Here is a 26,444-nt window from a genome sequence, read left to right as displayed (position 1 = left end):
TTGTACACCCCAGTCCAACACCGGCATCTCCAAATCATGGTAAATAGGAAGGTATGGTAAACAATTATTGTCCATGGTACACTGGATTGCACACATTCTGTGGTTGGATTTTATTTTATTTGTTTTCATTTTATTGCATGTTAGCAGCAAACATAATTATATTTGGTCAGGATAACTATTAAGACCTTAGGGAGCTCAAACAGGTAAACTGCTCCCTCTGAAACCACAGTAGAACTCCTTGTTTCCATTGTGGAAGCCAAGTCCCATCTACAATGTGAAGACATCCTCCATTATGTCATGTGGCACTATCACCATGCTATTAGGAGAAATTTCAAATAAATCTAGCGAGTCAGGATTGGACATCCACGGGGTACTGTGGGCCATCAATAACTGTCAGATTGTTCTCGTGTCCCCAATCTGCCATTAGCATCAATCCATGGGACTGGTATAAATAAAGAGTGCATGCCATGAGCAACACTATTTATTCCTAAAAATGAAACATTAACCTTTGCAGCTACTACAAAGCAAAGCAGCAAGTGATCAGACAGATCTAATTTCTGCAACCCTGACGAATCAATTTACAGATGATTAAATAACACTAAGAGGCTATACAAATATCTCCATCTTCAATGATTGCAGAACACATCACACCAGTGCAAAACATATGGATAATATATTGGTAACAATCTTCAGCCAGAAATGCCAAATGCATAATCTATCTCGGGCCTCCTCCAGCAGCTCCAGCATCCAAGGTACCAGTTTTCAGCCAATTTGATTTACTCGGCATGTGACATCAAGAAATGGCGGGAGGCATTGGATACTGAAAGGGCTATGGGCCCAGACGACATTCTAGCAATACCACTGAAAACATGTGGACTAAAATTTGCCGCATCCCTAGCCAAAACCAACACTGGCATCTACCAGACATTGTGGGCAACTGCCCAGATATGTCCTGCACACATAAAAGCAGGACAAATCCAACCCGATCAATTTCTGCCTCATCAGTCTACTCTCGATCATCAGTAACGTTAGCAACAATCAGTCCTCTCACTCTCAGTTTGGGTTCCATTAGAGCCAGTCAGCTCTCGACTTTATATAGTCTTGTTGTAAACATGAACCAAAGAGCTGAATTCAATTTGATTTATTGCTGTCATGTGTACTTAGGTATAGTGAAATGTTTTGTTTTGCAGGCAGATCATTGCAAATAAGGACAATTCCAGGAGTAAGGTGACAGTGACTGCCTGGGACATTGAAGCCACATTTCCCCAATAGTGGCATTAAGGAGCCAATAGAAAAATAGACGGTTGTGGTTATTGGCGATCAATACCCTCAGCTCCAATACAGATATTCTGCAGGAGGTCCTCAAGGTAGTGTCCTAGGCAACTGTCTTCAGCTGCTTCATGTGTCACGACTCACTTGGGACACTGCATTGATTCTCATGTCTCACTGCTCCCAGAATCACCACAAAAGTTAATGATGTAACCAAGGCAAACAAAGTCCCTAATTTACCTGTTTGATGGAATCAAGTTAACAGCAATATGTACTGTGTACAAGATGCACTGCAGAAATTCACCAAAGATCCACAGACAGCACCTTCCAAACCCACACCCACTTCCATTTAGAAAGTCAAGAGCAGCAGATATATGGGAACACCTTTACTTTCAAGTTCCCCTCCAAGCCAATCACTATGCTGACTTGGAAATAGATTGCCATTCCTTCACTGTTGCTGAGTCAAAATCTTGGAATCCGCAACCTAATGGCACTGTGGGTGAACCTACAGCAGGTGAACTTCAGCAATTCAAGGCAGCAGTTCACCATTACGTTCACAAGGGCAACTAGGGACAGGCAATAAATGCTGGCCAACCAGCAATCTCACAAAATGAATAAATAAGAAGAAAAAAATCATTTCCTCAAGAACTATTAGGGCTAGGCAATAAGCATAGACCCTGACAGCAACAGCTACACAAATGGGAAAATTGTGCTGAATTCTGCCCTCAAATGTATTTTTTTTTTAAAAATGGAGGCATTGGTGTTCCTTGCCAAAACTGAACAGACTGAGGATCTTTTCTCCAGGAAAGACAAGGCTTATCAATTGAGCTGGTAAAGATCTTTTGAAGGGGTTGATAGGCTGGCACATGAGAAAAATACACCCACAAGGAAGACGGATTTAGATAAAGCCATAACTTAAAAAAATTAAAACAATTTTAAACTCCAAAGACTTGTCTCGACCCATGAAGCCATCCTTTGAACTGACTGTCTTATTTCTGTGCTACAAATTTCCCCGTGATTCTATGATATGGGATACACTTGACATTGTTAATGCTACTGCGCTGACCAAGGAGGGACACAGTTTAGGAAATATAAGCTCTGGATTGCCTTTGCATGCCTCAAAACTCAACTGCCCAGTTACTTAGACACACACGCGCGCGCGCACACACACACACACAGCTTTGACAGTAATTTGACAATTGCTCTGAAAGGCTACTTGTTCCTTCATGACAGGTAATAATTTACACAAACAGCATTGAATTTTGAACAGTCAGGATAACACATTAAGTCTATTCTGCATGCTCTTATACCATGCATTACCCAAAAACCAGAATCAGGCTCCCAACAGAGGTGTATGAAAAGCTGTAATCTGCTCAATCCAGCTACTACGTACTGATAGTTCCAATGGTCCGTGCAGGTTCCACACTATATCAGAAATTCTTAGAAAAGCATGCATACGTTGTTAAATGAAAACAAAGTGCTACAAGAACCCAGTACACTTGGTAGCATCTGTGGAGAAAGAAAGAACTATTGCTTCAAGTTCAAAATGACCCTCATCATTGCACTTGAAACAATAACTGTTTCCCTAACACAGATGCTACTAGACCTGAAATTCTTCAGCACATCCTACTTTTATTCCAGGTTGCCAGCATCTGCAGTATTTTAATATGTATACGTGATTGATGGTGTTAGTAACTTTATCGCTAAAAGTGTCCTTAAACACGGTCAGCATAAAACATGTTTTATTACTTTAACGTTTACTCTCTGAAGAATTTTGGATATTCAGTCTCATTGTTTGTACAATAATACACAATACCAAAACTAAACAGATAACATGCAAATTAACCAACAAATAGTTCAAAAGAATTGTTGATCAAGTGCTTTGGATAATGTGAAACAAATGTAGGTATAAGATGAAATCTACTGTAATAACAACTTTATTCTGTTCCTGTTTGATTTTTAGCAGTGGCATTACCATAACAAAATACTTGTAATGGTCAGTAGTTTAATCACCTTCTTATTCAATGATTAGTGATAGGTCTTCAGTTTAAAAAAAACAAATTGCTTACTTAGAATAGGAAACAACTTTCAAATCATGAGGTCTTACAGTTAGAAGGCAAACTTTAGAAATGATTGTTCCCCCACCCCTACTCCCCTGAAATAAACAAATGTTTAGTTCCTATCTAATCCATTTGCTAATTACTCATGTGAGATCTGCAATAGTTTTCTATCAAAATAATTCAACATTTTCCATTTATCCAGAATGTTCTGTAACTCTAAATTTTGCCAACGATGGCCAAATTTACAAAATACTAGTTCTGCCAAGAAAAAGCGAGTTAAGTTTGAAAGCTACAAAATGAATATATTCAATTGATCTTCAGGTAATTTTCCATAATACTAATCTTCATAAATTAGCGTAGAATTTCAATTTAAAGATTTATTAGTACATAAAAGTAAAACCTACCACCTCACATTTTCTGTTCTTATGTGAGTAATCAAAATTCGACAAACTGATTGAAATACAAACCTCTTCACCATCATTGAGTACTATCGTGCCTGCCCGCTCCACTACAGCAAACACCATCACAGCACAAAGTTCTCTTCTGACTGACATGGTCATGTTCGCAAAAGCTGGCAGTTGATGCATGAATTCCAACAATTGTTCTGCATGGGAAAAAGAAAAACACAAAGTAGAATTCTAGAAACAGGAAACCTTCAGCAAATATTTGAATAGCTCAACGTATATACTCCTTCCAGGAATCAGCTCACACACTTTGACCTGCTTAAACATCCCAGGACAACAATATAATACAAATTCTCTACTCCAGAGTACCAAGATATCATGAACTGTTCATAAATAATAACATTTCTATCTTCTTAAAACATTGACATTGGAAATTTGAAATAAAGTTGAAAATTCTTAGTGGGTCAGGCTATAAAGTACCAAACTAAATGAGTTTACATTGAGCTTCATTGAAACATTCTCGTGCACAGAAAACTTAAAAAAAAAATGTCAGAGGGTTAAGAATTAAAAGGTGATAGGCAGCTGAAAGCTGAAAGTCACATACTTTTGATTAGTTAATTCAATGTGGGCTTTGCTGACACAATCACTTATTGTCAATTACTATATGACCATGAAAAGGTTGAGAGAGTCTTTCATGATCTGTAGCAATCTGTATGAATGCAGGTGTGTGTGGTTGGATTTGATTTTTTCTGTACCAGCTTCAGACAGATTTTAAAAAATTGATTCATGAAATCAAAGTAAAAATTTCTATGTCTATATACACAGAGTCAGAGTAGCCAATGGAAATGCTGATCCTTCAGTGCAGAAACATGGAAAATTATCACTCTGCATACTGGAGGCATGATTAGAGTAGAGTGGAGCAGCATAAATGAGGGTCAGATTAGAGCAGAGTAAAGCAACATGGTGGAGTTTGGGATGAGAGTGGTCACCCAGGATCTTAAGATTGTACAGGCAGAGGAGGAAAGGGTGACTTCCAAGCAGTCAAGGAAGTTGGTAGTATTTGAGTTTGTTCCATCATTTGATAAAGACAAAGTCTAATCTTGCTGTGGTCTCAGCTCCGCAGTCATTGTTTGGGCCCACAACCTTTGAATCCTTTCCCTATCAAAATCTAACTGCTTTGAATATACTGCAAAACACTGTCTCCTAGGGCAGCAACGGGGACTTTGTGCCTGGCAACCAGGCCTAAGGCGGGGGCATTTGACAAGGAGAAGCCGAAAGTTGAACACTTTTTCTTCATTTTTCTGCCTTCATATTCTATGTTTTGGTTTCTTTTTCTATATTCTAAGATGATACTGCAGAGTGACAACTATATAACACATTTTGCTGTATTTTGAAATAAAATATATGCACAAATAAATAAATCAAATCAGATCAAATCAAAGCATTCAATCCAGTTAGATCATTTATCAGTGATCATTTGTCACATTTTAATGATCATCCAGGAAGGTACAAAAAAAACAAGCTTCTCACCACTACTAACCATTCAACTACACACTCTTGCCTTCTTCACCCTAATTAGCAAATATTAATGTGAAAATTTTGATTTTTTTTGAACAAAAATTAAGATAATCTATTCAGTTGCTCTGCTACTTTCCCGGTTTCCCTCAGCTCATCAGCCTCACATTCTCTCCGGTATTGCCCATTATCCTAATCCTAACTTCAGATCTCTTCCTTTCCTCTACCTTACCTCTCTTCATGTTCTCAAGCTAAGGTTATTAACTAATGAGACCTCTTGTTCTGGACTCTGGCTTCCACTAAACGAGTACACAAAAATTCCCTGCACGGTACTGCTCCACCCCACCCCTCCTCCTGCCGCGCCACACACACACACACACACACACACACGCGCACACACATTACTTGATAATAGTGATTCTCTCTTCTCAGGTTTGTCCTTTTTACAATTAAATCTACTTACTTCGCCACTCAAAAGCTAATCTCTTTAAAATCTGCCAGCCCATCTTACATCACTTCCTTTTCTCAGTAAAATCCGTGAAATGAATCTACTAGTTATGTAATAAATCTTCTCAAATGAGAAGCAATAATGCATTCAAGGATGTTACAGAAGAAAGGATAATTTAAGATAAGGTGGTAGGTTTCAAAAATGTCAGCTTTTGAGTGGAAATGCCAGCAGATTGATGACACCAAGAAGAACTTGCATTATCAGTAATATTGAAGTTGTACGTTAATTTGCTGAGCCAGCTGATTTTTCGACAAGCATTTTGTCTCCCAACAGGGTGACATCTTCAGTGCTGTGTAACATTCGAATGAAGCACTGCTGTTGCGATCTACCGAGAACTGTTACTGTCAGTGGACGGAAATGGAACTGGCAAGCAGTGCAAGGAACCCCACTGGCCGTTCCCCTCAAAAACAAGTACACTATTTTGAATACTGTTGGGGGTGGGGTTTGAACTTACCAGAAGTAAGCCATGGGGTACAGGTCTCTGGCACAGAGTCTGTCCCTGTCTCTGTTCCCTCTTGTCAGAAGGGAAGCAGAGAGATGAGCAGAGCATTTGGCACTGGGGACTCCATAGTTTGGGGGAAAAGATAAGAGGCGATCCTTGAAGGGAGGAGGAGCAGCCCAAACTCGTAGTCCACATTGATACTAACAACTTATGTACGAAAACAGATTGGGATTTAAGGCAGACATCGGGGGCTGGAGGGGGGGGGGGGGAAGGGAGGCTTAGTGCTAGAACACTAACAGAGTTATCATCTCTAGTTTGTCGCCTATGCCACGTGCTAGCAAGGTGAGGAAGACAGAGAGAGAAAAGCTGAACACGTGGCTACAGGGATGGTGCAGGGAGGGTGAGTTTTGGATACCTGGATAATTGTGGCTCATTCTGGGGTAGATGTGACCTCCACAAACAGGAATGTCTTCACCTGAACCAGAGAGGATCCAACATCCTTTTTTATGGGGGGGGGGGGGGGGGGGGGGGGGGATGTGTTTCCCTAATGCTATTCAGGAGGGTTTAAACTAATTCAGCAGGGGAATGGGAACCTAAATTGTAGTTCCAGTGTCCAGGACATTGAGAGTAATGAGGTCAGAAATATGCTTAAGGACACAAGTGCAAGCAGGAAGGTGGTTTGAAATGTTTTTACTTCAACACCAGGATCACCCGGAATAAGGTGGGTGAACTTTGGACTGGGACTTCAATGTTGTACCCATTTTGGAGACATGGATAGAGCAGGGACAGGAACGGTTGTTGCAGGTTCTGGGATTTAAATGTTTCAGTAAGATCAGAGATGATGATAAAAGGAGGGAGGCATGGCACTGATAGTAGAAAGGACGTGTGGGCTGAGGCTAGAAACAGGAAAGGAGGTCACCCTATTGGAAGTTTTCTGCAGGCCTCCAAATAGTTCCACAGGTGTACAGGACAGGATAGCAAAGATGATTCTGGATAGGAGAGAGTGTAACAGGGTATTTTATATGGGGGACTATAACTTTCCAAATATTGACTGGAAACATGATAGTTCGAGTACTTTAGCTGGGTCAGTTTTTGTCCAAAGTGTGCAGGAATAGTGCCAGAAGACTGGAGAATAGCAAATGTTGTCCCCTTGTTCCAACAGGGAAGTAGAGACAATCCTGGTAATTAGAATCCAGTGAGCCTTACTTCGATTGTGGGTAAAGTGTTGGAAAAGTTTACAAGAAATATGATTTATAATCATTTAGATAAAAATAAGCTGATTAGGGCCAGTCAACACGATTTTGTGAAGAGTAAGTCATGCTTCACAAACCTTATTGAGTTCTTTGAGATGGTGACCAAATAGGTGGATGAGGGTAAAGCAATTGATGTGGTGTATATGGATTTCAGTAAGGCATTTGATAACGTTCCCCATGGTAGGCTGTTGCACAAAATATGGAGGCATGGGATTGAGGATGATTTAACAGTTTGAATCAGAAGTTGGCTAGCTGAAAGAAGACAGAGTGGTGGCTGTTGGGAAATGCTCATCCTGGAGTTCAGTTACAAGTGGTGTACCGCAAGGGTCGGTTTTGGGGCCACTGCTGTTTGAGATTTTTATAAATGACCTTGATGAGGACTTGGAAAGGTGGATTAATAAATTTGCAGATGACACTAAGGTTGGTGAGTTGTGGATAATGCTGAAGGATGTTGCAGGTTACAGAGGGACATAGATAAGCTGCAGTGATGGGCTGAGAGGTGGCAAATGGAGTTTTATGTGGAAAAGTGAGAGGTGATTCACTTTGGAAGGTGGAACAGGAATCAAGGGTACGGAGCTGATGGTAAGATTCTTGGTAGTGTAGATGAGCGGAGAGAGCTCAATATCCACATACATAGATACCTGAAAGTTTCCACCCAGGTTGATAGGGTCATTAAGGTGGCATACAGTGTGCTAGCTTTCATTGGTAGAAGGATTGAGTTTCAGAGCCACAAGATCACGCTGCAGCTGTACAAAACTCTGGTGCTGCTGCACTTGGAGTACTGCATACAGTTCTGCTCACCGCATTATAGAAATGATGGCTTTGGAGAGGTTTCGGGGAGGTTTACTCAGATGTTGTCTGGTAAGTAGGGAAGGTCTTATGAGGAAATGCGAAGGGAATTGAGGCTTTTTTCGTTAGAGAGAAGGTCGAGAGGTGACTTAATTGAGACATACAAGATAATCAGAGGGTGAGATAAGGTGTACAGTGAGTGCTGTTTTTCTCAAACGGTGATGGCTAGCACAAATAGATTACGCTACTTACAGTGTGGAAACAGGCCCTTCGGCCCAACAAGTCCACACCAACCCGCCGAAGCGCAACCCACCCATACCCCTACATTTACCCCCTACCTAACACTACGGGCAATTTAGCATGGCCAATTCACCTTACCTGCACATCCTTGGACTGTGGGAGGAAACCGGAGTACCCGGAGGAAACCCATGCAGACACAGGGAGAATGTGCAAACTCCACATAGTCAGTCGCCTGAGGTGGGAATTGAACCCAGGTCTCTGGCGCTGTGAGGCAGCAGTGCTAACCACTGTGCCACCGTGCCGCCCACAAGAGGACATAGGTTTAAATTGAGGGGTGATAGATATAAGACAGATGTCAGACAGTTTCTTTACTCAGAGAAGTTGGGACTTGAAACTCACCTAATTTAAGGACATTTAAATGGTCATTGGATAGGCATAGGGATGAAAATGGAATAGTGTAGGATTGATGGGCTTCTGATTGGTTCCACAGGTCAGCGCAACAGAGGGCTGAAGGGCCTGTACTACGCTGTAATGTTCTATGTTCTGATTTACATGGTCAAGGCAGGCGGTTCTATTTCCGGTTTGGTGCTGTAGTGATCTGTAGATGGGGTCTATTTCAACATCAAAGAGTGTAATGCTGGGAACACACAGCCGGTCAGGCAGCATCCGATGAGCAGGAGAGTTGGCGTTTCAAGCATAAGCTCTTCATCAGGCATCATCAGAGCCTACGCTCGAAACATTGACTCTCCTGCTCATCAGATGCTGCGTGACCGGCTGTGCTTTTACAGCACCACCGTCTTTGATGCTGATCTCCAGCATCTGTAGTCCTCACTTTCTTCTATTTCAACATGTTTGTTTCTGGAACCAGTGGATGAATACCAGGCCTCGAGGAATTCTGGAGCTTGTCTTTGTTTCGAGTGTTCCAATATCATAATTGAACTGGTGTCCTTCATTGTCAGTGCGTATGAGAGAGAACTTGTTTTGTTGCAAGCTGATGCTCATGCATTCTGGTGACGAGTTTCCTGCCCGTTTGTCCTATATAATGTTTCTCGCAATTGCTGTATGATATTCTGTGTATCACATTTGTTCTGCATGTTGAGAGTATGGGGTCTTTTGTCTTGGATAGAAACTGGCCAAGTGCGACTGTTGGTTCATGAACTGTCATTACTCCCAGAGGGTGTAGGAGTCTAATAGTTAGTTTGGAGACATTTCTAATATCAATTAGGGTGGTCAGAGTGTTGGGGTGCACAGTATCTTCTTGGCGTTTTTTGTATGCCAGACATCGGCAGGTGAAGCTGTCAGCGAAGACTTTGGATAGATATTCCCCTTCTATTTTGATAAGCGCTGGGGGGATTGCAGTGTATTATAGCGCATTTAAAATAGAGTCTTGACACAGCTCAGGCAACTGTGCAAACTCCACACAGACAGACATTCTCCCTGTGTCTGCGTGGGTTTCCTCTGGGTGCTCTGGTTTCCTCCCACAGTCCAAAAATGGGCAGGTTAGGTGAATTGGCCATGCTAAATAGCCCATAGTGTTAGGTGAAGGGGTAAATGTAGGGGAATGGGTCTGGGTGGGTTCCTCTTCAGAGGGTCGGTGTGGACTTGTTGGGCTGAAGGGCCTGTTTCCATAGTGGAAGTAATTTAATCTAATCTAATCTAAAGCTCTGTCTGTGAAGTTCAGATGGTTACTGTTGTAGTTGAGAATCTGATCAGTATACGTAGCTTTATGTACACTTTGGTAAGGAATTACCATTGTTCATTCATTCTACCAGTATGTCTAAGAACAGGTTCTAGTCATCTTTCTCCCCTTCTCTAATGAATTTGATCCCAGTGAATATGTTGCTCATAAGGTGGTATGTGCATTCTAACTTGGCCCGTTTAATGATAATGAGGTTATCATTCACGTATCTGATCCATAGTTTGGACTGGATCCAAGGGACGGTTATGCTTTCTAGTCTTTGTATTACTGCTTTAGCATGCAACAAAACGGCCAGACCAGTTCTCCCTCATATCAATACACACTGACAACAAAGAACACCGATGTAACTGGGACAACGTTATGATACTGGGACACGCAAAACAAAGACCAGCTCCAGAATTCCTAGAGGCCTGATATTCATCCAGTAGTTCCATAAGCAAGTAAGATGTACTCCCATTAAAATAAAACAAGCTAGCAAATATACAGTTAGGACTTGTATCAGGAAGAGGGTCTTCATATGAAGTGTGCATAATACATAGAATAATCTTTCAAGTAGCAAATGAAGATGAAAACCTTGGAATTGTTTAAGAAAGCATCTGGATGTCTTATTGAAGGATGGCTTTGAGGTACTTCTAGATAGAGCAAACAACTTTGTTTATCTGTAATTATCCTGCGAAAGACCACTTGGGTTACATACAATATGCCAACTAGTTTCTTAGAAGTCATACACCAGTCATACCTCTCCAGGGGAAAATTAAAATCAGGCAAATAAATTTACAAAATAAATCAGATTCACTTTCTGTCTTTATTGCTGAAAAGGCTAATTGTTTGGAAAAGAACAGACTTAAAGGAGTACAGAGAAAGAGAGAGTGAAACGAAGTGGATAGCTCCTTCAGAGACTCAGCACAAATGAAATGAACTGAATGGCTGCCTTCTGCGATTTGAAATGTTGTAATGCTACATTCAGGATTTTACTTTAACAGCAAAAAAAGAGATATAGCATCAAATTACCTTCAAAACTTAAACCAGTATTTTTCAACTTTAGACCTTATGGCCCAACTCACCAATATCATCATCTGTTCTATCTATAGGATCTTTCTCCAGGCAGTCTCTCACAATGTCCCTGCTCATCAGTGGGTCTGATGCTCTCTCAATGTCCTCCTCGTCATCATCATCTTCAGAGTCTACTGCAGTTTCAGGCAGGCCACTTAGGTCCATATCTCCAGCTTCACTCTCAGTAGCCTTTACAAAAAAAGGAAAACATGGTCACCATAAGCAAGAATTAGCAAGAGCAGAAAAGTACTGGATTTGTTGAGTATGATATTCTTATAAAATCCAATTAATTAGTTGTCCTTTTTCTAATTCCCATTAATGCCGTTACTCGACAAGTATTTAATTCTTTCAATCAGCTGGCCTGATTTTCCATTGATAGCATTTTGCAGCTGTGTCTTAAAAATCCTTAAAACCTGGTTTGTGATACTTTGCCTAAATTCAAGTAAATAATTTTTGCTCACGTTTAGATTCGGTGTCTGGATTGTCATACAAAAGAAGAAGCCAGCTGCTGTCAACCTAGGTTTTCTAAATTATTTAGCTATTTTCTAATCAACCTGTTCAGGCTGAAGCAGTTGAGACTTAAATTCAGGTCTTCCTGGCTTTTCTTCATTATTTAATATGAATGATCTAATCACCTCCAGGAAATATAAAACAGATCTTCCTGGGCTCTCATTTTACATATACTCTTCATCTACGTTTCCTCACAAATAACTCCAAAATTGTAAAAATGCTAAGTATAACAAGTTAGATGAGAAATAACTTTAAAAAAAATTATACAAAATTCACACCACATACAGCCTGCTGATCTCACATTGTAGCCTGTTGACTTCACTTATTTTCTTTGTTACCATTTATTGGCTTTCTGCTAAACTACTGTGTAACCACAATGACATGAACACTGGAAATCCCAGTAGTATCATATGAACAGTACAGTAGTTCTTGTGATCAGTTTGTCCAAATAGAATAACATTCTCAAGTTATAAGAAACCAAGCTTAACCAATTCAATACCAACTCTCCAGGCAGCTGGCAAAAGCTGGGAAGATCCATATACTTTTGGCCTGCTCAGCCATTGGCACATTTGCAAGATTCCCTTATTTCTTTCTGAATGGCAGCGACAGACATTGAAGCGATTTTACAGAATGTGAGAGAAACCACTTGTGAATTTGTCTTTAGACACAGTATCAACTTTTCTGTTTTATTCAAAGTTTGTAAATATTTGACAAGTGAAACAACTGGATTTTTTTGAGGAGGTGACCAAGCATGTGGATGAGGGTAGAGCAGCAGACGTAGTGTACATGGATTTTAGTAAGGCATTTGATAAGGTTCCCCATGGTAGGCATATGCAAAAAGTCAGGAGGCATGGGATAGTGGGAAGTTTGGCCAGTTGGATAGAGAACTGGCTAACCGGTCAAAGTCAGAGAGTGGTGATAGATGGTAAATATTCAGCCTGGAGCCCAGTTACAAAGTGGAGTTCCACAGGGATCAGTTCTGGATCCTCTGCAGTTTGTAATTTTTATTAATGATTTGGAAGAGGGAGTCGAAGGGTGGGTCAGTAAATTTGCAGACAATACAAAGATTGGTGGAGTTGTGGATAGTGAGGAGGGCTGTTGTCAGCTGCAAAGGGACTTAGATATGATGCAGAGCTGGGCTGAGGAGTGGCAGATGGAGTTCAATCCTGCCAAGTGTGAGGTTGTCCATTTTGGGAGGACAAATAAGAATGTGGAATACAGGGTTAACGGTAGGGTTCTTAATAAGGTGGAAGAGCAGAGGGATCTTGGGCCTATGTTCATAGATCGTTGAAAGTTGCTACTCAGGTGGATAGAGCTTGTAAGAAGGCCTATGGTGTATTAGCGTTCATTAGCAGAGGGATTGAATTCAAGAGTTGTGAGGTGATATTGCAGCTGTATAGGACCTTGGTAAGGCCACATTTGGAGTACTGTGTGCAATTCTGGTCGCCGCATTTTAGGAAAGATGTGGAAGCTTTGGAGAGGGTGCAGAGGAGATTTACCAGGATGTTGCCTGAAATGGAGAATAGGTCGTACGAGGATAGGTTGAGAGTGCTAGGCCTTTCTCATTGGAATGGAGAAGGATGAGGGGTGATTTGATAGAGGTTTACAAGATGATCAGGGGAATAGATAGAGTAGACAGCCAGAGACTTTTTCCCCGGATACAACAGAGTGTTACAAAAGGGGACATAAATTTAAGGTGAAGGGTGAAAGGTATAGGGGCGATGTCAGAGGTACGTTCTTTACCCAGAGAGTGGTAGGGGCATGGAATGTGCTGTCTGTGTGAATGGCAGTCAGAATCATTGGTGACCTTTAAGGACAAATGCTTGGCACAACATCGCGGGCCGAAGGGCCTGTTTTGTGCTGTATCGTTCTATGTGCAGGTGAATTACGCTAGCACAGTGGTACATAATGGGGTGCTTCTCAGGGGCATGGCTTCAAATCACACATTGAGGGATGATACTTCAACATTTAAAGAACTTGTTTTTACTTAATTTTTAACAGATTGCTGGGGAAATTGTATCAATCTGTCACACATAGGCATCTTGCATTCACTACTGAAAAAAAGTATTGCATAAATTAATTGTTGTGATTGCAGGAAATTTAACATTCTTGCTTTTGTCCAGATGAGAGAATGATCAAAAGCTTCAGCAACATGCCTCTCTTTTAGCCATTTTCAAGAGTTATACTACTAAACCATTTGAATTTTCAACTGTTCTGACAACCTGGCAGAGTTAGTTAGAGTCTTTAAAAATAAATTTCTGTCCATTTCACATCATGTGCTGCCTGCTCTAGCTAGATATAATGGTGCAAGGTCAATTTGCAGTGAATAAAGCTTTATATTATTAATATTGCAAGAATACTATCCTTAGATCAATGAAATAAGCCATCAAGAATTCAGTTTCATGAGTAAAAAAAATCATAACACCAGGTTATAGTCCAACAGGCTTATTTCGAAGTACCAGCTTTCAGAGCTCCGAAAGGTGCACTCCAAAACAAACCTGTTGGACTATAACCTGGTGTTGCTTGATTTTAAACTTTGTACATCCCAGTCCAACACTGGCACCTCCAAAGCAGTTTCACGATTTGTTCAAGCTTGCCAAAAACTGAAAACCAACCAGCCACCAGCAGAAATTTCTTAGTGCTTTATTAAGTCTCAGTAAAGCCAATAAATCAATACATAAGTACATCAATAAGTAAATAATATGTTCACATCTCAGATGTTTACTTCAATTTATTCTCACATTCCTCTCAACAAAACCTAAATTTGCAGATGCCTCCATACTACATGTGACTCCAGTCTCTCAGCAATGCAGCTCACACTTAGAGTCAGAGTCAGAGAGATGTACAGCATGTCCAACTCGTCCATGCTGACCAGATATCCCAACCTAATCTAGTCCCATTTGCCAACACCTGGCGCATATCCCTCCAAACCCTTCCTATTCATATACCCAGCCAGATGCCTTTTAATGTTGAAATTGTACTGTCCTCCATCATTTCCTCTGGCAGCTCATTCTATACACGTACCATCTTCTGCGTGAAAACGTTTCTCCTTAGATCTCTTTTATACCTTTCCACTCTCACCCTAAACCTACTCCCTCTAATTCTGGATTCCTCCACCCCAGGAGAAAGTGAGGACTGCAGATGCTGGAGACCAGAATTGAAAAATGTGGTGCTGGAAAAACACAGCAGACCAGGCAGCATCCGAGAAGCAGGGTAATCGACGTTTTGGGCATAAGCCCTTCTTCAGGAATGAGGCTGGTGTGCCAAGCGGGCTGAGACAAAGAGTGGGGCGGGGGAGGAAGGGGCGCTGGGAATACGATAGATGGAAGGAGGTGAGGGTGAGGGTGATAGGCCAGAGAGGGGGTGGGGGCGGAGAGGTCGGGAAGATGATTGTAGGTCAAGAGCTGAATCCGGCGGTTGGGACTGAGATGAGGTGGGGGGAGGGGAAATGAGGAAGCTGGAGAAATCTACATTCATCCCATGTGGTTGGAGGGTCCCTAGGTGGAAGATGAGGCGCTCGTCCTCCAGGCATCGTGTGGCCAGGGTCTGGCGACGGAGGCGGCCAAGGTCCTTGGCCTCCTCCGTCGCCAGACCCTGACCAAATGATGCCTGGAGGAAGAGCGCCTCATCTTCCACCTAGGGACCCTCCAACCACATGGGATGAATGTAGATTTCTCCAGCTTCCTCATTTCCCCTCCCCCACCTTATCTCAGTCCAAACCCCCGGATTCAGCAACGCCCTCTTGTCCTGCAATCTTCTTTCCCACCTCTCCGCCCCCACCCCCTCTCTGGCCTATCACCCTCACCTCCTTCCATCTATCGTATTCCCAGCGCCCCTTCCTCCCCCGCCCCACTCTTTGTCTCAGCCCGCTTGACAAACCAGCCTCATTCCTGAAGGGCTTATGCCCAAAACGTTGATTCTCCTGCTCCTCGGATGCTGCCTAGCCTGCTGCTTTTCCTGCACCACATTTTTCAACTCCTCCACCTCAGGGGAAAGACCCTGTCTGTCTATTTATCCTATTCATGCCCCTCACCATTTTACAAACCTCTATAAGGTCAACCCTCAGCCTCTGATGCTCCAGGAAAAACAGCCCCAGCCTATTCAACCTCTCCCTATAGTTCAAATCCTCCAACCCCAGCTACATGCTTGTAAATCTTTTCTGAACACTTGCAAGTTTTATATCCTTCCAATAGGAAGGAGACCATAACTGCACACAATATTCTAATAGTGGCCTAACCAATGTCCTGTACAGCCGCAACATGACCTCCCTATTCCTGTACGCAATACTCTGACCAATAAAGGAAAGGATACCAAACGCCTTCTTCACTATCTTATCTACCTGTGACTCTACTTTCAAGGAGCTGTGAACCTGCATTCCAGTGTCTCTTTGTTCAGCAACACTCCCTAGGAACTTACCATTAAGTGTATAAGTTCTGCGAAGAATTGCTTTTCCAAAATGCAGCACCTTGCATTTATCTAAATTAAACGCCATCTGCCACTTCTCAGCCCAATGGCCCATCTCATCAAGGTCCTGTTGTAATCTGAGGTAACCTTCTCCGCTGTCCACTACACCTCCAATTTTGGTGTCATCTGCAAACTTACTAACTACACCTCTTATGCTCACATCCAAATTATTTATATAAATGATGGAAAGTAATGGACCCAGCACCGATCCTTGTGACACTCTATTGGTCATAGGCCTCCAGTCCAAAAAACAACCATGAACCACCACCCTCACTCTTCTACCTTTGAGACAGTTCTGTATCCAAATGGCTAGTTGTTCCTGCATTCCATAAGATCTAACCTTGCTAACCAGTTTCCCATGGGGAACCTTGTTGAACGTCTTGCTGAAGTCCATATAGATCACGTCCATCGCTCTGCCTTCATCAAACCTCTGTTACTTCTTCAAAAAACTCAATCAAGTTTGTGAGACATGATTTCCTACGCACAAAGCAGTGTTGACTATCCCTAATCAGTTCTTGCCTTTCCAAATACATGTACATCCTATCCCTCAGGATTCCCTCCAACAACTTGCCCACCACTGACGTCAGCTTCACTGATTTCCTGGCTTGTCCTTACCATCCTAAAACAATGGCACCACGTTAGCCAGTCTGCAGTCTTCTGGTACCTCACCTGTCACTATTGATAAAAATATCTCAGTAAGGGGCCCAGCAATCATTTCCCTCAGCCCCCACGGAGTTCTAGGGTACACCTGATCAGGTCCTGGAGATTTATCCACCTTTACGCGTTTCAAGACATCCAGTACTTCCTCCTCTGTAATATGGACATTTTTTCAAGATGTCACCATCTATTTCTCTACATTCTATACCTCCCATGTCCTCTTCCACAGTAAATACTGATGCGAAATACTCATTTAGTATCTCCCCCATCTCCTGCGGTTCCACACAAAAGGCCATCTTACTGATCTTTGAGGGCCCCTATTCTCTCCCTAGTTACCCTTTGCGTTTAATGAATTTGTAAAAACCCTTTGGATTCTCCTTAACACTATTTGCCAAAGCTTTCTCATGTCCCCTTTTAGCTCTCCTGATTTCCCTCGTGTATACTTCTGCTGTCTTTATATTCTCCTAAGAATTCATTTGATCTATCTTGTTTATACCGAACACATGCTTCCTTCTTTTTCTTAACCAAACCCTCAATTTGTTTAGTCATCCAGCATTCCCTACATCTACCAACCATTCCTTTCCTCGTAAAGGAATACAATGTCTCTGGACAATGAAGGATGGCCAAGAAATTATAACTGAACTGCATGGGAAGAATAAAAAAAACTATCATTTTTATAATACAAGTCACACTTCTATTTAGTCATCAATAGAAAGAGGACATTTCTGGCTAGGTCATTTATTGCCCTATCCTAATTATCCTGGAAAAGAGGATGGTGAATTGCTTTCCTGCATTGTTGCAGGTTTTGGGTGTATGAACATCTGTACAGCTGTTAAGAAGGTAATTCCAGTATCTTGACACTGCAATAGAGGAGGAGTGGTGGTGCAATTTCAAGTTAGGCTGAAGCACATCTTCCAGGAAAACACGCTGGTGGTGGTGTTCCCATACAGCTAACGTCACTGCCATTCCAGATGTTAGAGGTCATAGGTTTTGAAGGTGGTGCACTGCTGTAGTACATCTTGTAGAAGACTCCTGCTGAGGCCACTGTGCACCTGTGATGCGGAGAGTAACTGTTGAACCTCATGGATGTTGTTAGGCCAATAGAATTAGAATTGGCTTTACTGTCACGTACTCAAATGTGAAGAGTTTTCAAGTTGCCACTTATATCACTATCTTAGGTACAAAGGTTCCTAGGTACAGCTTTTTCAGTTACAGTTCTTGGAAAAATAGAAGAAAACGTTCAGATTGCAGATTTGCAAATAAATAAGATGGAGGAAACAAAGTAGAGAGAAATGGTCTTCAGACCCAGTCCATGTTAACATCTAGACTCCAGTTGACACTGGGCCTTGATCCAGACCGTGCCTGGCTTCACCTCGGGGTTCATAGGCCTGGAGTTTTATTGATAGTGGGTAAAAAATTCTGGGTACTACAGTTCAATAGCACCAATTCACAGGGTTTGCTGAGATGATCCTTTTGCTTTTCAGGACCTTCTACTCTTGAAGCTTTTTTCTCCAGGTGTTTTCCGTTTCTTGTACCAATTAGGTGAACTGACTTCCCAAGGGTGTTGTTGGAGCAGCACCAATTCAGGCAAAATGAGAGAATTCCATTACATTTTTGACTGGGTCTTATTGGATTTCACCAGTTTCCTCATTTCCTCTTCCCCCACCTTACCCCAGTTCCAAACTTCCAGCTCAGCACCATCCTCATGACCAGTCCCATCTGTTTAACTTCCTTCCCATTAATCCACTCCACCGTCCCCTCCGACCTATCACCTTTACCTGACCTCCATCCACAAGCCAGGGAACTATAGACCGGTGAGCCTGACATCGGTGGTGGGCAAGTTGTTGGAGGGAATCCTGAGGACAAGATGTACAGGTATTTGGAAAGGCAAGGACTAATTAAAGATAGTCAACATGGCTTTGTGCATGGGTAATCATGTCTCACAAATTTGATTGAGTTTTTTGAAGAAGTAACAAAGCGGATTGATGAGGGCAGAGCAGTAGATGTGATCTGTGTGGACTTCAGTAAGGTGTTTGACAATGTACCCCATGGGAGACTGACTAGCAAGGTTAGATCTCATGGAATACAGGGAGAATTAGCCATTTGGATACAGAACTGTCTTAAAAGGTAGAAGACAGAGGGTGGTGGTGGAGGGTTCATTCCGGAGGAAAGGTTTTTGCTTAAAACGTTGATTTTTCTGCTCCTTGGATGCTGCCTGACCTGCTGTGCTTTTCCAGCGCCACACTCTTGACTCTAATTTCCAGCATCTGTAGCACTCACTTTCGCCTGGGTCTTATTGATGACAATCAGACTTTGGGAAAGACAAGGCAAGCTTACATGCAATGTCTAGACTCTGGCTTTCTCTTGTAGTCATGGAATTTTTACTGGTCTGGTTCGGTTTCTGGCCAATGCTATGCCTATGTATTATAAGTGTTGTTCCTGTACTGAAACAACTTGACAAGGGCATGACTACTTCTGGGTACAAGTCTTTTGCACTACTGCTGAAATACTGTCAATGCCCATGCATGGTCTTTGCAGTATTTTTATTTCTCAACATCATAGAGTGCTACGTGTAGCATAAAAGTCAGAGTCATACAACATGGAAACAGACCCTTTGATCCAACTCGTCCATGCCAACCACATATTCAATACTAAACTAGTCCCATTTGCCTGCATGTGACCCATATCCCTCTTAACGTTTCCTATTTATGCACCTATAAAATGTCTTTTAAATGTAACTATACACTTCCTCTAGTAGTTTATTCCACATACAAACCAAATTGCTAAATCATCAAGACTAATTGGGAATTGCCCATGGAGTCTGAAGGATGTTACAATGAAAACTGAGGAAGTACCCCTTCACTGTTTGATCACACAGCATTGCCCTTTGATGTGAAGGGCACTGCTTGTCACTGGCCACTCGGGTGTTTTCCTATCTTCCTGGTGGTGGAAATTGAATGAAGATTCGTGCACTTTGTGAAAAAAAAACTGACGAAACATTGGTGTATAGTCTTCAAATCCATGAGATAAAGGGGTATTTTGAGGGAGCTGCAGAATTACAAATCTTGAATACCACACTCGTTCAAGAAAAGCATGTAAGGACAAATACAGGATCTACAGGCCAGTCCATTTAACTTTGGTGATGGGAAATAATTCAAGAATGATAATCCTGACATAATTAACAATCATGTGAATTAACAAAAGAATGACAAAATGGATTTGTTAAAAGCAAATTGTCTGATTAACTTCATTGTGTGTTTAAGCCCAGGCATCTTCAGTTGCTTCATTAATGACTTTCCTTCATCATAAGATCAGAAGTGCTAATGTTCACTGATGACTGCACAATGTTCAGCAGCATTTAGTACTCCTGACATATTGAGGTAGCCCATGTCCAAATGGAGCAAGACGTGCACAATATTAAGGCTTGGGCTGGCAATTGGCAAGTAACATGCATACCACACAATTCTCAAAACAAAAGAGAATGTGGCCATCTCATCTTGACATTCAAAGGCATCTACAAACATTCACTCCCTTCATTACCAACACAAAGTGATAGCACTGCGTACCATCTGTAAGACATATTGCAGAAATTCAAGGCTCTCTAGACAGCACCTTACAAACTTATGACCATCACCACTTCGAAGGACGAGGGCAACAGATACAAGAGAACATCAACACAAAAACTTCTTTCCAAGCCATCACCATCCTGACTTGGAAACGTATTACCATTCCTTCACTGTGGCTAGGTCAAAAGCCCGAAATCTCTGCCTCACAGCATGCAGGGTGTACCTGCGAGAAATGGAATTCAATGGTTCAAGAAGGCTTGCCACTAGCTTCTCAAGGGGAACAGGGATGGACACGAAATGCTTGGCCAGCCAATGAAGCTAACATTCTTTGAATAACCAGAAAAGAGAGGTTTGATGAGGGAATGTAGTTGAAGTACTGTATGTGGAGTTTTAAGTGCTTGATAAAATGCCTCATGATGAAGCTTGCCAGCAAAGCTGAAGACTTCACACTTTTGAATGTACATCCACTACTATTTGGGAAGGAGGTCCTGGATTTTGATCCAGTCACCATTAATAAATGGCAACGTACGCCCAGCTGTGAACGTTAGACATGCATCAGATGATTCAGGAATGGACCATTTCATTATTTGAATGATAATGAATGAAAGTGAACATTGTATAATCACAGATATTCCCACTTCTAACTTTATGATGTGGAGTAGATAACTAGAGATGGACCATAAATGATGTCCTAATCATCAGCATCTTCAATGCTTGAAATTTTTATCTCAGACAACAAATACTGAATGTAAACTAGGAATGGTATGGTAAATGATAAAAGAGATTATCAAAATTAAGAAATGGACAAAAACAACTGAGAAAGGGGAATACATTTGAAATAGAATATAAATTCATTTAATAAGGAACAAAATGATACACAGATCTCAAACATACACACGCAGGTTTTAAGGAAATCACTACTTTTGATGGCCTGAGCATTTTTTCATTATTCATAGAATGTAGGCATCACTGCCTTGGGCAACAGCCTATTCTTATTGCCCTTGAACAGAGTGGCTTGCTTAGTCAATCCTGAAAGCAATTAAGAGGCAACATTGCTGTTGATCTGAAATCATAGGTAAGCCATCCCAGCAGATTTCCCTCCCTACAAGAAATTAGCAAACCAGATCAAATCTTTACAACTATCAATTACAGTTCCATGGTCACCACTGCTCAGATTTACTTTCAATTTCAGATTTATTAATTGAACTTAAGTTTCACTACCTATCATGGTAGGATTTAAACTCTTGCCTCCAGTGAATAGCCATGGCATCTATTCTACCACCACCACCACATAATCTCTGTCATGGTTATGATATAAACCTGCATTCGGTTGAGATATTTATAGTTTTTACATACATAATAAAGGATTCCCTGGAGTAGAGAATCAGCAAGATACCACCTCTTTAAACATGGGGTATAACTAAAACAAACTTATGTAATAGTAGTTCATAGTGAAATCCATGCAGTCGTATATAAACAACTGAGCTGTCATGTGAGTGTGGAGTATATTCTGGAAAATCTCCGTTAGCTGAGAAAAACACTTCTGTTTCATGGTGATCTTCCTCTTCTAAAATTGGCACAAAGCCACACTACTGCCACATTACATCAAAGACGCTGTACTGTACTTAACTCACAGTATATCTGACCTGAGTGCACTTACTATCTGATACCACAAAACAACGGAATAAAGATATACAGAGGAACCTCGATTATCCAAATATCAATTATCCAAATTTCAGATTATCAGAAGGAGATCCCAAGGTCCCGATAGAAACATTGTATTAAAAGAGGTGTTTGCTTCTTTTGTTTACAATGATTAAAAACAAACTCGGCTTAGTGAGATGCTGCCAAAACCAGTGCTGGACATCAATGGGAGCCCAGGCGCCATCTCCACATGACTGACCACTCGGCCCCTCTCTCTCTCCACACTTTCCCTGGAGTTCTACAGGGAATCCCTAAACCCCCCCTCTTCCCCAGATAACCTCTCCAACATTGCCCTGTGCAAGACAAAGTTGGAACCTGTCAAAACGTTGCATTGAAGTAAAAAGGTGTGTTTGGGGGGGGGGGGGGGGCAGAAGAGAAGAAGGTCAGTCAGAGGCTTAAGCAAGGTGGGCTGCTGCCTAGGTCTCCTGAATGGGGAACGGACTTAGTAAGTGCTCCCTGTGGCAATCCCATTGGACTGTTTTTTTTGAGGGCGGGGGGGGGGAGAGGAACTTCAGCAATGCTAAAGGTCCCTTATTAGGAAGCGTGTGTCTGGTCAAGAACAAATCCTGGAGACACAGAGAGAAAGCAAGGCAGGCAGGGCAGAGCAAGGAAAAAGCAAACTTCATAAAACTCCGAGTCCCAGAAGAGAGGCATTGATTATTTGGTTAATTGATCCAATTATCCGAATGAAAGTGCCTGCCCATCTTATTCGGATAATCGAGGTTCCTCTGTAATTGGAAGTCTGTATTCCGGCACCATCACTATGGAAGGATATGGTTAAAATAATAAAAGAGACAATAAGAATATAGCAATAAAAATAGAAAATGCTGAAAAAATGCAGTAGTCTGTTAGTATCTGTGGACAGTAAACAGAATATTTCAAGCCTAAATTAATTCTTCAGTTGAAAGTTCTGAAGAGGACTCAATGGATTTGAAACATTAACTTGGTTTTGCCCTCTACAGATAGTACCAGACCTATTAAGTTTTTTCCAGTATTTTTGTTTTTATTTTAGATTTTCAACATCCACTGCATTTTGTTTTTAAGAAAAGCTTCAACATAATACAGGCGAGAAAAAAAGTTTTGACATACATAATTCTCTCTTAAGGGTCATGCAAACGATAATGCATTTTAGCACAAATGCTAGATAGTAGGATGATGCCAATAGAACAATTAATGGTGTTCAAATATACACAAACTTCAATTAGTTATTATAGGATGACATTGAGCTGTTAAAACATTGTGCTTTTAAATTTAATTTCCAGGACATAGGATAATGTCTATTCTATTGCAGCAGCACTTATTAAAATGTAAAAATATCAGTGCAAAAAGCAAGACTGAAATGTTTGCAATCACCAATGATGCAACTCTGCCTCCTCTGCAGGACTCATGATTGCATGACATTTCAGTCTGCATTCAAATTAATTGACTCCATGCAAGCAGATGAACACACTGGAACCATGGGTCCAAACAACATCCTGGCTAAAGTGCGGCAGAACCACATGCACTCCTAGCCAAGCTGTTTCTGTACAATTAGAAGATTGGCATCCATCTGACAATATGGTAATTAGTCCAAGTACATCTGGTCTTAAATAAAAGTAATAAAAAAAAGCAAAGAAAATACAATCTGGCTAATTAACACTCCATTAGTCAACACACAATAATTGACAAAATAGTCAAAGGTCTCACTGGCAGTAGTATTGAGCAATGTCGACTCACTAGTAACCTGTTTTCTGCAGTTTAGTTTGGGATTTAGTTTGCCAGGAACACAGCCACCAAAACTCATTCAAATATTTTCGCAAACATGGATAAAAGAGCTGAATTCAATAGGTAAGGTGAAATCAAGTTAGCATTTGAACATATATGGCATAATGAACCCCACTGAAACAGATAAAAGCAAATTACTGCGGATGCTGGAATCTGAAACCAAAAGAGAAAATGCTGGAAAATCTCAGCAGTCTGGCAGCATCTGAAAGGAGAGAAAAGAACTGACATTTCGAGTCTAACTGACAAAGGGTCAGTTAGACTCGAAACGTCAGCTCTTTTCTCTCCTTACAGATGCTGCCAGACCTGCTGACATTTTCCAGCATTTTCTCTTTTGGTTCCAGTAAAATGGAATTCAATCGGAATAAGTGGGGAAACCTCCACTAGATAGTCATGTCCATCACAAAAGATGTTAGTGGCTATTAATAGTCGATTATCTTAGTCCTCAGAAACTGCTGCGGAGGGTCCTTTTCAAGGAAAGCGTCCAGAGCCCATGTGCAGCTGCTTCATCAATGACATTCCTTCTATTGTTGGCAGAAGTGAGGATGTTCACTTGTAAGACCTCTGATAAAGAAGTAGTTTAGCTTTGCATGCAGCGCAGCCTCAATAACGTGCTGGTTTGGGCTAAAAAAGAATCAGTAACATTTGCAACTTTGTATGCAAAAGACAGTGACCATCTCCAGTAAGAGAAAAATCGAGACACCTCTTGACAATCAGTGACATTACCATCACTAGAACTTGCACCACCATCATCTTTGGTGGTAATCAGTGACAGAAACATGACTGGAGCAGCCAGATGAAGGTCAGAAAATGGGGATTCTGCAGTAATTAACTCACTTCCAGACTCCATAAAGCATCTCCATCATTTCAAAGACACAAATTAAGAGTGTGATGGCATACTCAATTCATTTGGGAAGAGGGTGGATCCAAAACATATGGGAAGGTCAACATCATCCCCAAGACAGGTAACTGAGTCAATATATTAGTCATTCACTTTCACCATCACAGGTTTACTGTGGCTACAATGCATTTAATCTATATTCATAGTCCAACAACTGGCTAATGCACCTCCCAGACTTGTGACACCTACCAAGGTAGGTGGGAACATCACCACCTGTAAATTCAAGCCACACATCCATTTTGATCTGGAAACGTGTCACTATTCCTTCACTAGTGCAGAGACAAAATCCTGGAACTCCATTCCTAGCACTATGACTGCATCCATACCTCTCAGAAAGCAGTGTTTCAAGGTGGTGGCATTGCAAGGGAATATTAGGAGCAGACAATAAACACAGGCACATCTAACAATATTCATGAAGGGGTTACAAATAGGCTAGATGTAATGATGTGCTTCCCAGTCAGTTTAATCATTCTTTTCGGCACTAAACAAAATGAATGTCCACAAAGACACTTAACAATTTTTATAGAAGGACCACAGAAAGCATCCTGTTTGGGTGCATCACAGCATGGTTATGGCAACTGCTTTGCCCGAGACTGCAAGAAACTACAGGGAGTTGCGAACACAGCCCAATCCATGAAGCAAACCAGCCTTCAATCTGTTGACTCCATCTCTGCTTCCCATTGCCTCAGGAAAACAACCAAAAGGTTGAATACACCAATCATCAGATTCAAGAACAGCTTCTTCACCGCTGTTATCACAATGGACCTCTCAACTGGTAATGGCGACCTCTCTCTCTGCAGCTGCAACACTATATTCTGCATTCTACTTTGCTACCTGATGCTACAGGTACAATCTGCCTGTAGAATTAGCAAAGCAGTAACGTTCACTGAATCTCAGTATAATATATTCAGATTTACGCGATAGTTCCATTCTCCTGTGGTCCCACTTTATAAGAAAATCATATAATAGCAGCACCATTTAAACTAATGGGACCAGAATCACGTTATAGCCAATACAAGTAAGAAAGTTTGTGTTTTACAAATAATGATCTAAATTCTTCAATTGCCAATTTGTGCTGAAGAAACACGCAGAACTGATTGTACACGTGACAATAATAAATCAAATTAAATCATCTCTGCACAGACACATGGTCACACTGCTGCCATTTCAAAGACTAAAACATGATAAGATTTAGGGAAATGATGCTTCCTAAATTAAATGCACTATGCATTCTAATTTTTAAAAAAGCACTTACCTGGTAAAGGTCAGATAAGCTGCTGCTGCCAGAGTCACTGGTGATGCTACATCCTGAGTGACTGGAGGAGACGTGTGTCACCTGTGGATGGAGGTTATCGGTGAGATGTAACTTGGTGAAATCTGCGGGAAGCTGTACATGAAGAAGGATAAAGAAGTGTGAGACAGAAACTGCATTGTTATAACATATTATGCTGGAGATCAGAGCTGAAAATGTGTTGCTGGTTAAAGCACAGCAGGTTAGGCAGCATCCTAGGAACAGGAAATTCGACGTTTAGGGCCAGAGCCCTTCATCAGGAATGAGGGAAGTGTGTCCAGCAGGCTAAGATAAAAGGTAGGGAGGAGGGACTTGGGGGAGGGGCGATGGAGATGTGATAGGTGGAAGGAGGTCAAGG

The 26,444-nt window shown here is 41.5% G+C and overlaps 1 protein-coding gene across 8 annotated transcripts in view; it reads right to left on the bottom strand.

The window, feature by feature from the left end:
* rapgef2b (Rap guanine nucleotide exchange factor 2b) overlaps positions 1-26,444 on the bottom strand; it is a 393,772-nt gene that overhangs the window by 118,397 nt on the left and 248,931 nt on the right. For all 8 annotated transcript variants that reach the window (XM_060851743.1, XM_060851735.1, XM_060851737.1 and 5 more), the window contains 3 exons: positions 26,051-26,182; positions 11,244-11,421; positions 3,797-3,933 (listed from right to left, as the gene is read on the bottom strand). In XM_060851743.1, the coding sequence (XP_060707726.1) occupies positions 3,797-3,933; positions 11,244-11,421; positions 26,051-26,182 (447 nt within the window). The remainder of the gene's footprint in view (positions 1-3,796; positions 3,934-11,243; positions 11,422-26,050; positions 26,183-26,444) is intronic.

The sequence above is a fragment of the Hemiscyllium ocellatum genome, chromosome 36 (genome assembly GCF_020745735.1).
Source record: "Hemiscyllium ocellatum isolate sHemOce1 chromosome 36, sHemOce1.pat.X.cur, whole genome shotgun sequence".
Classification (NCBI taxonomy): Eukaryota; Metazoa; Chordata; class Chondrichthyes; order Orectolobiformes; family Hemiscylliidae; genus Hemiscyllium; species Hemiscyllium ocellatum.
Note: the sequence above shows the minus strand (reverse complement) of the source record. Positions and strands in the feature narration are given on the sequence as shown.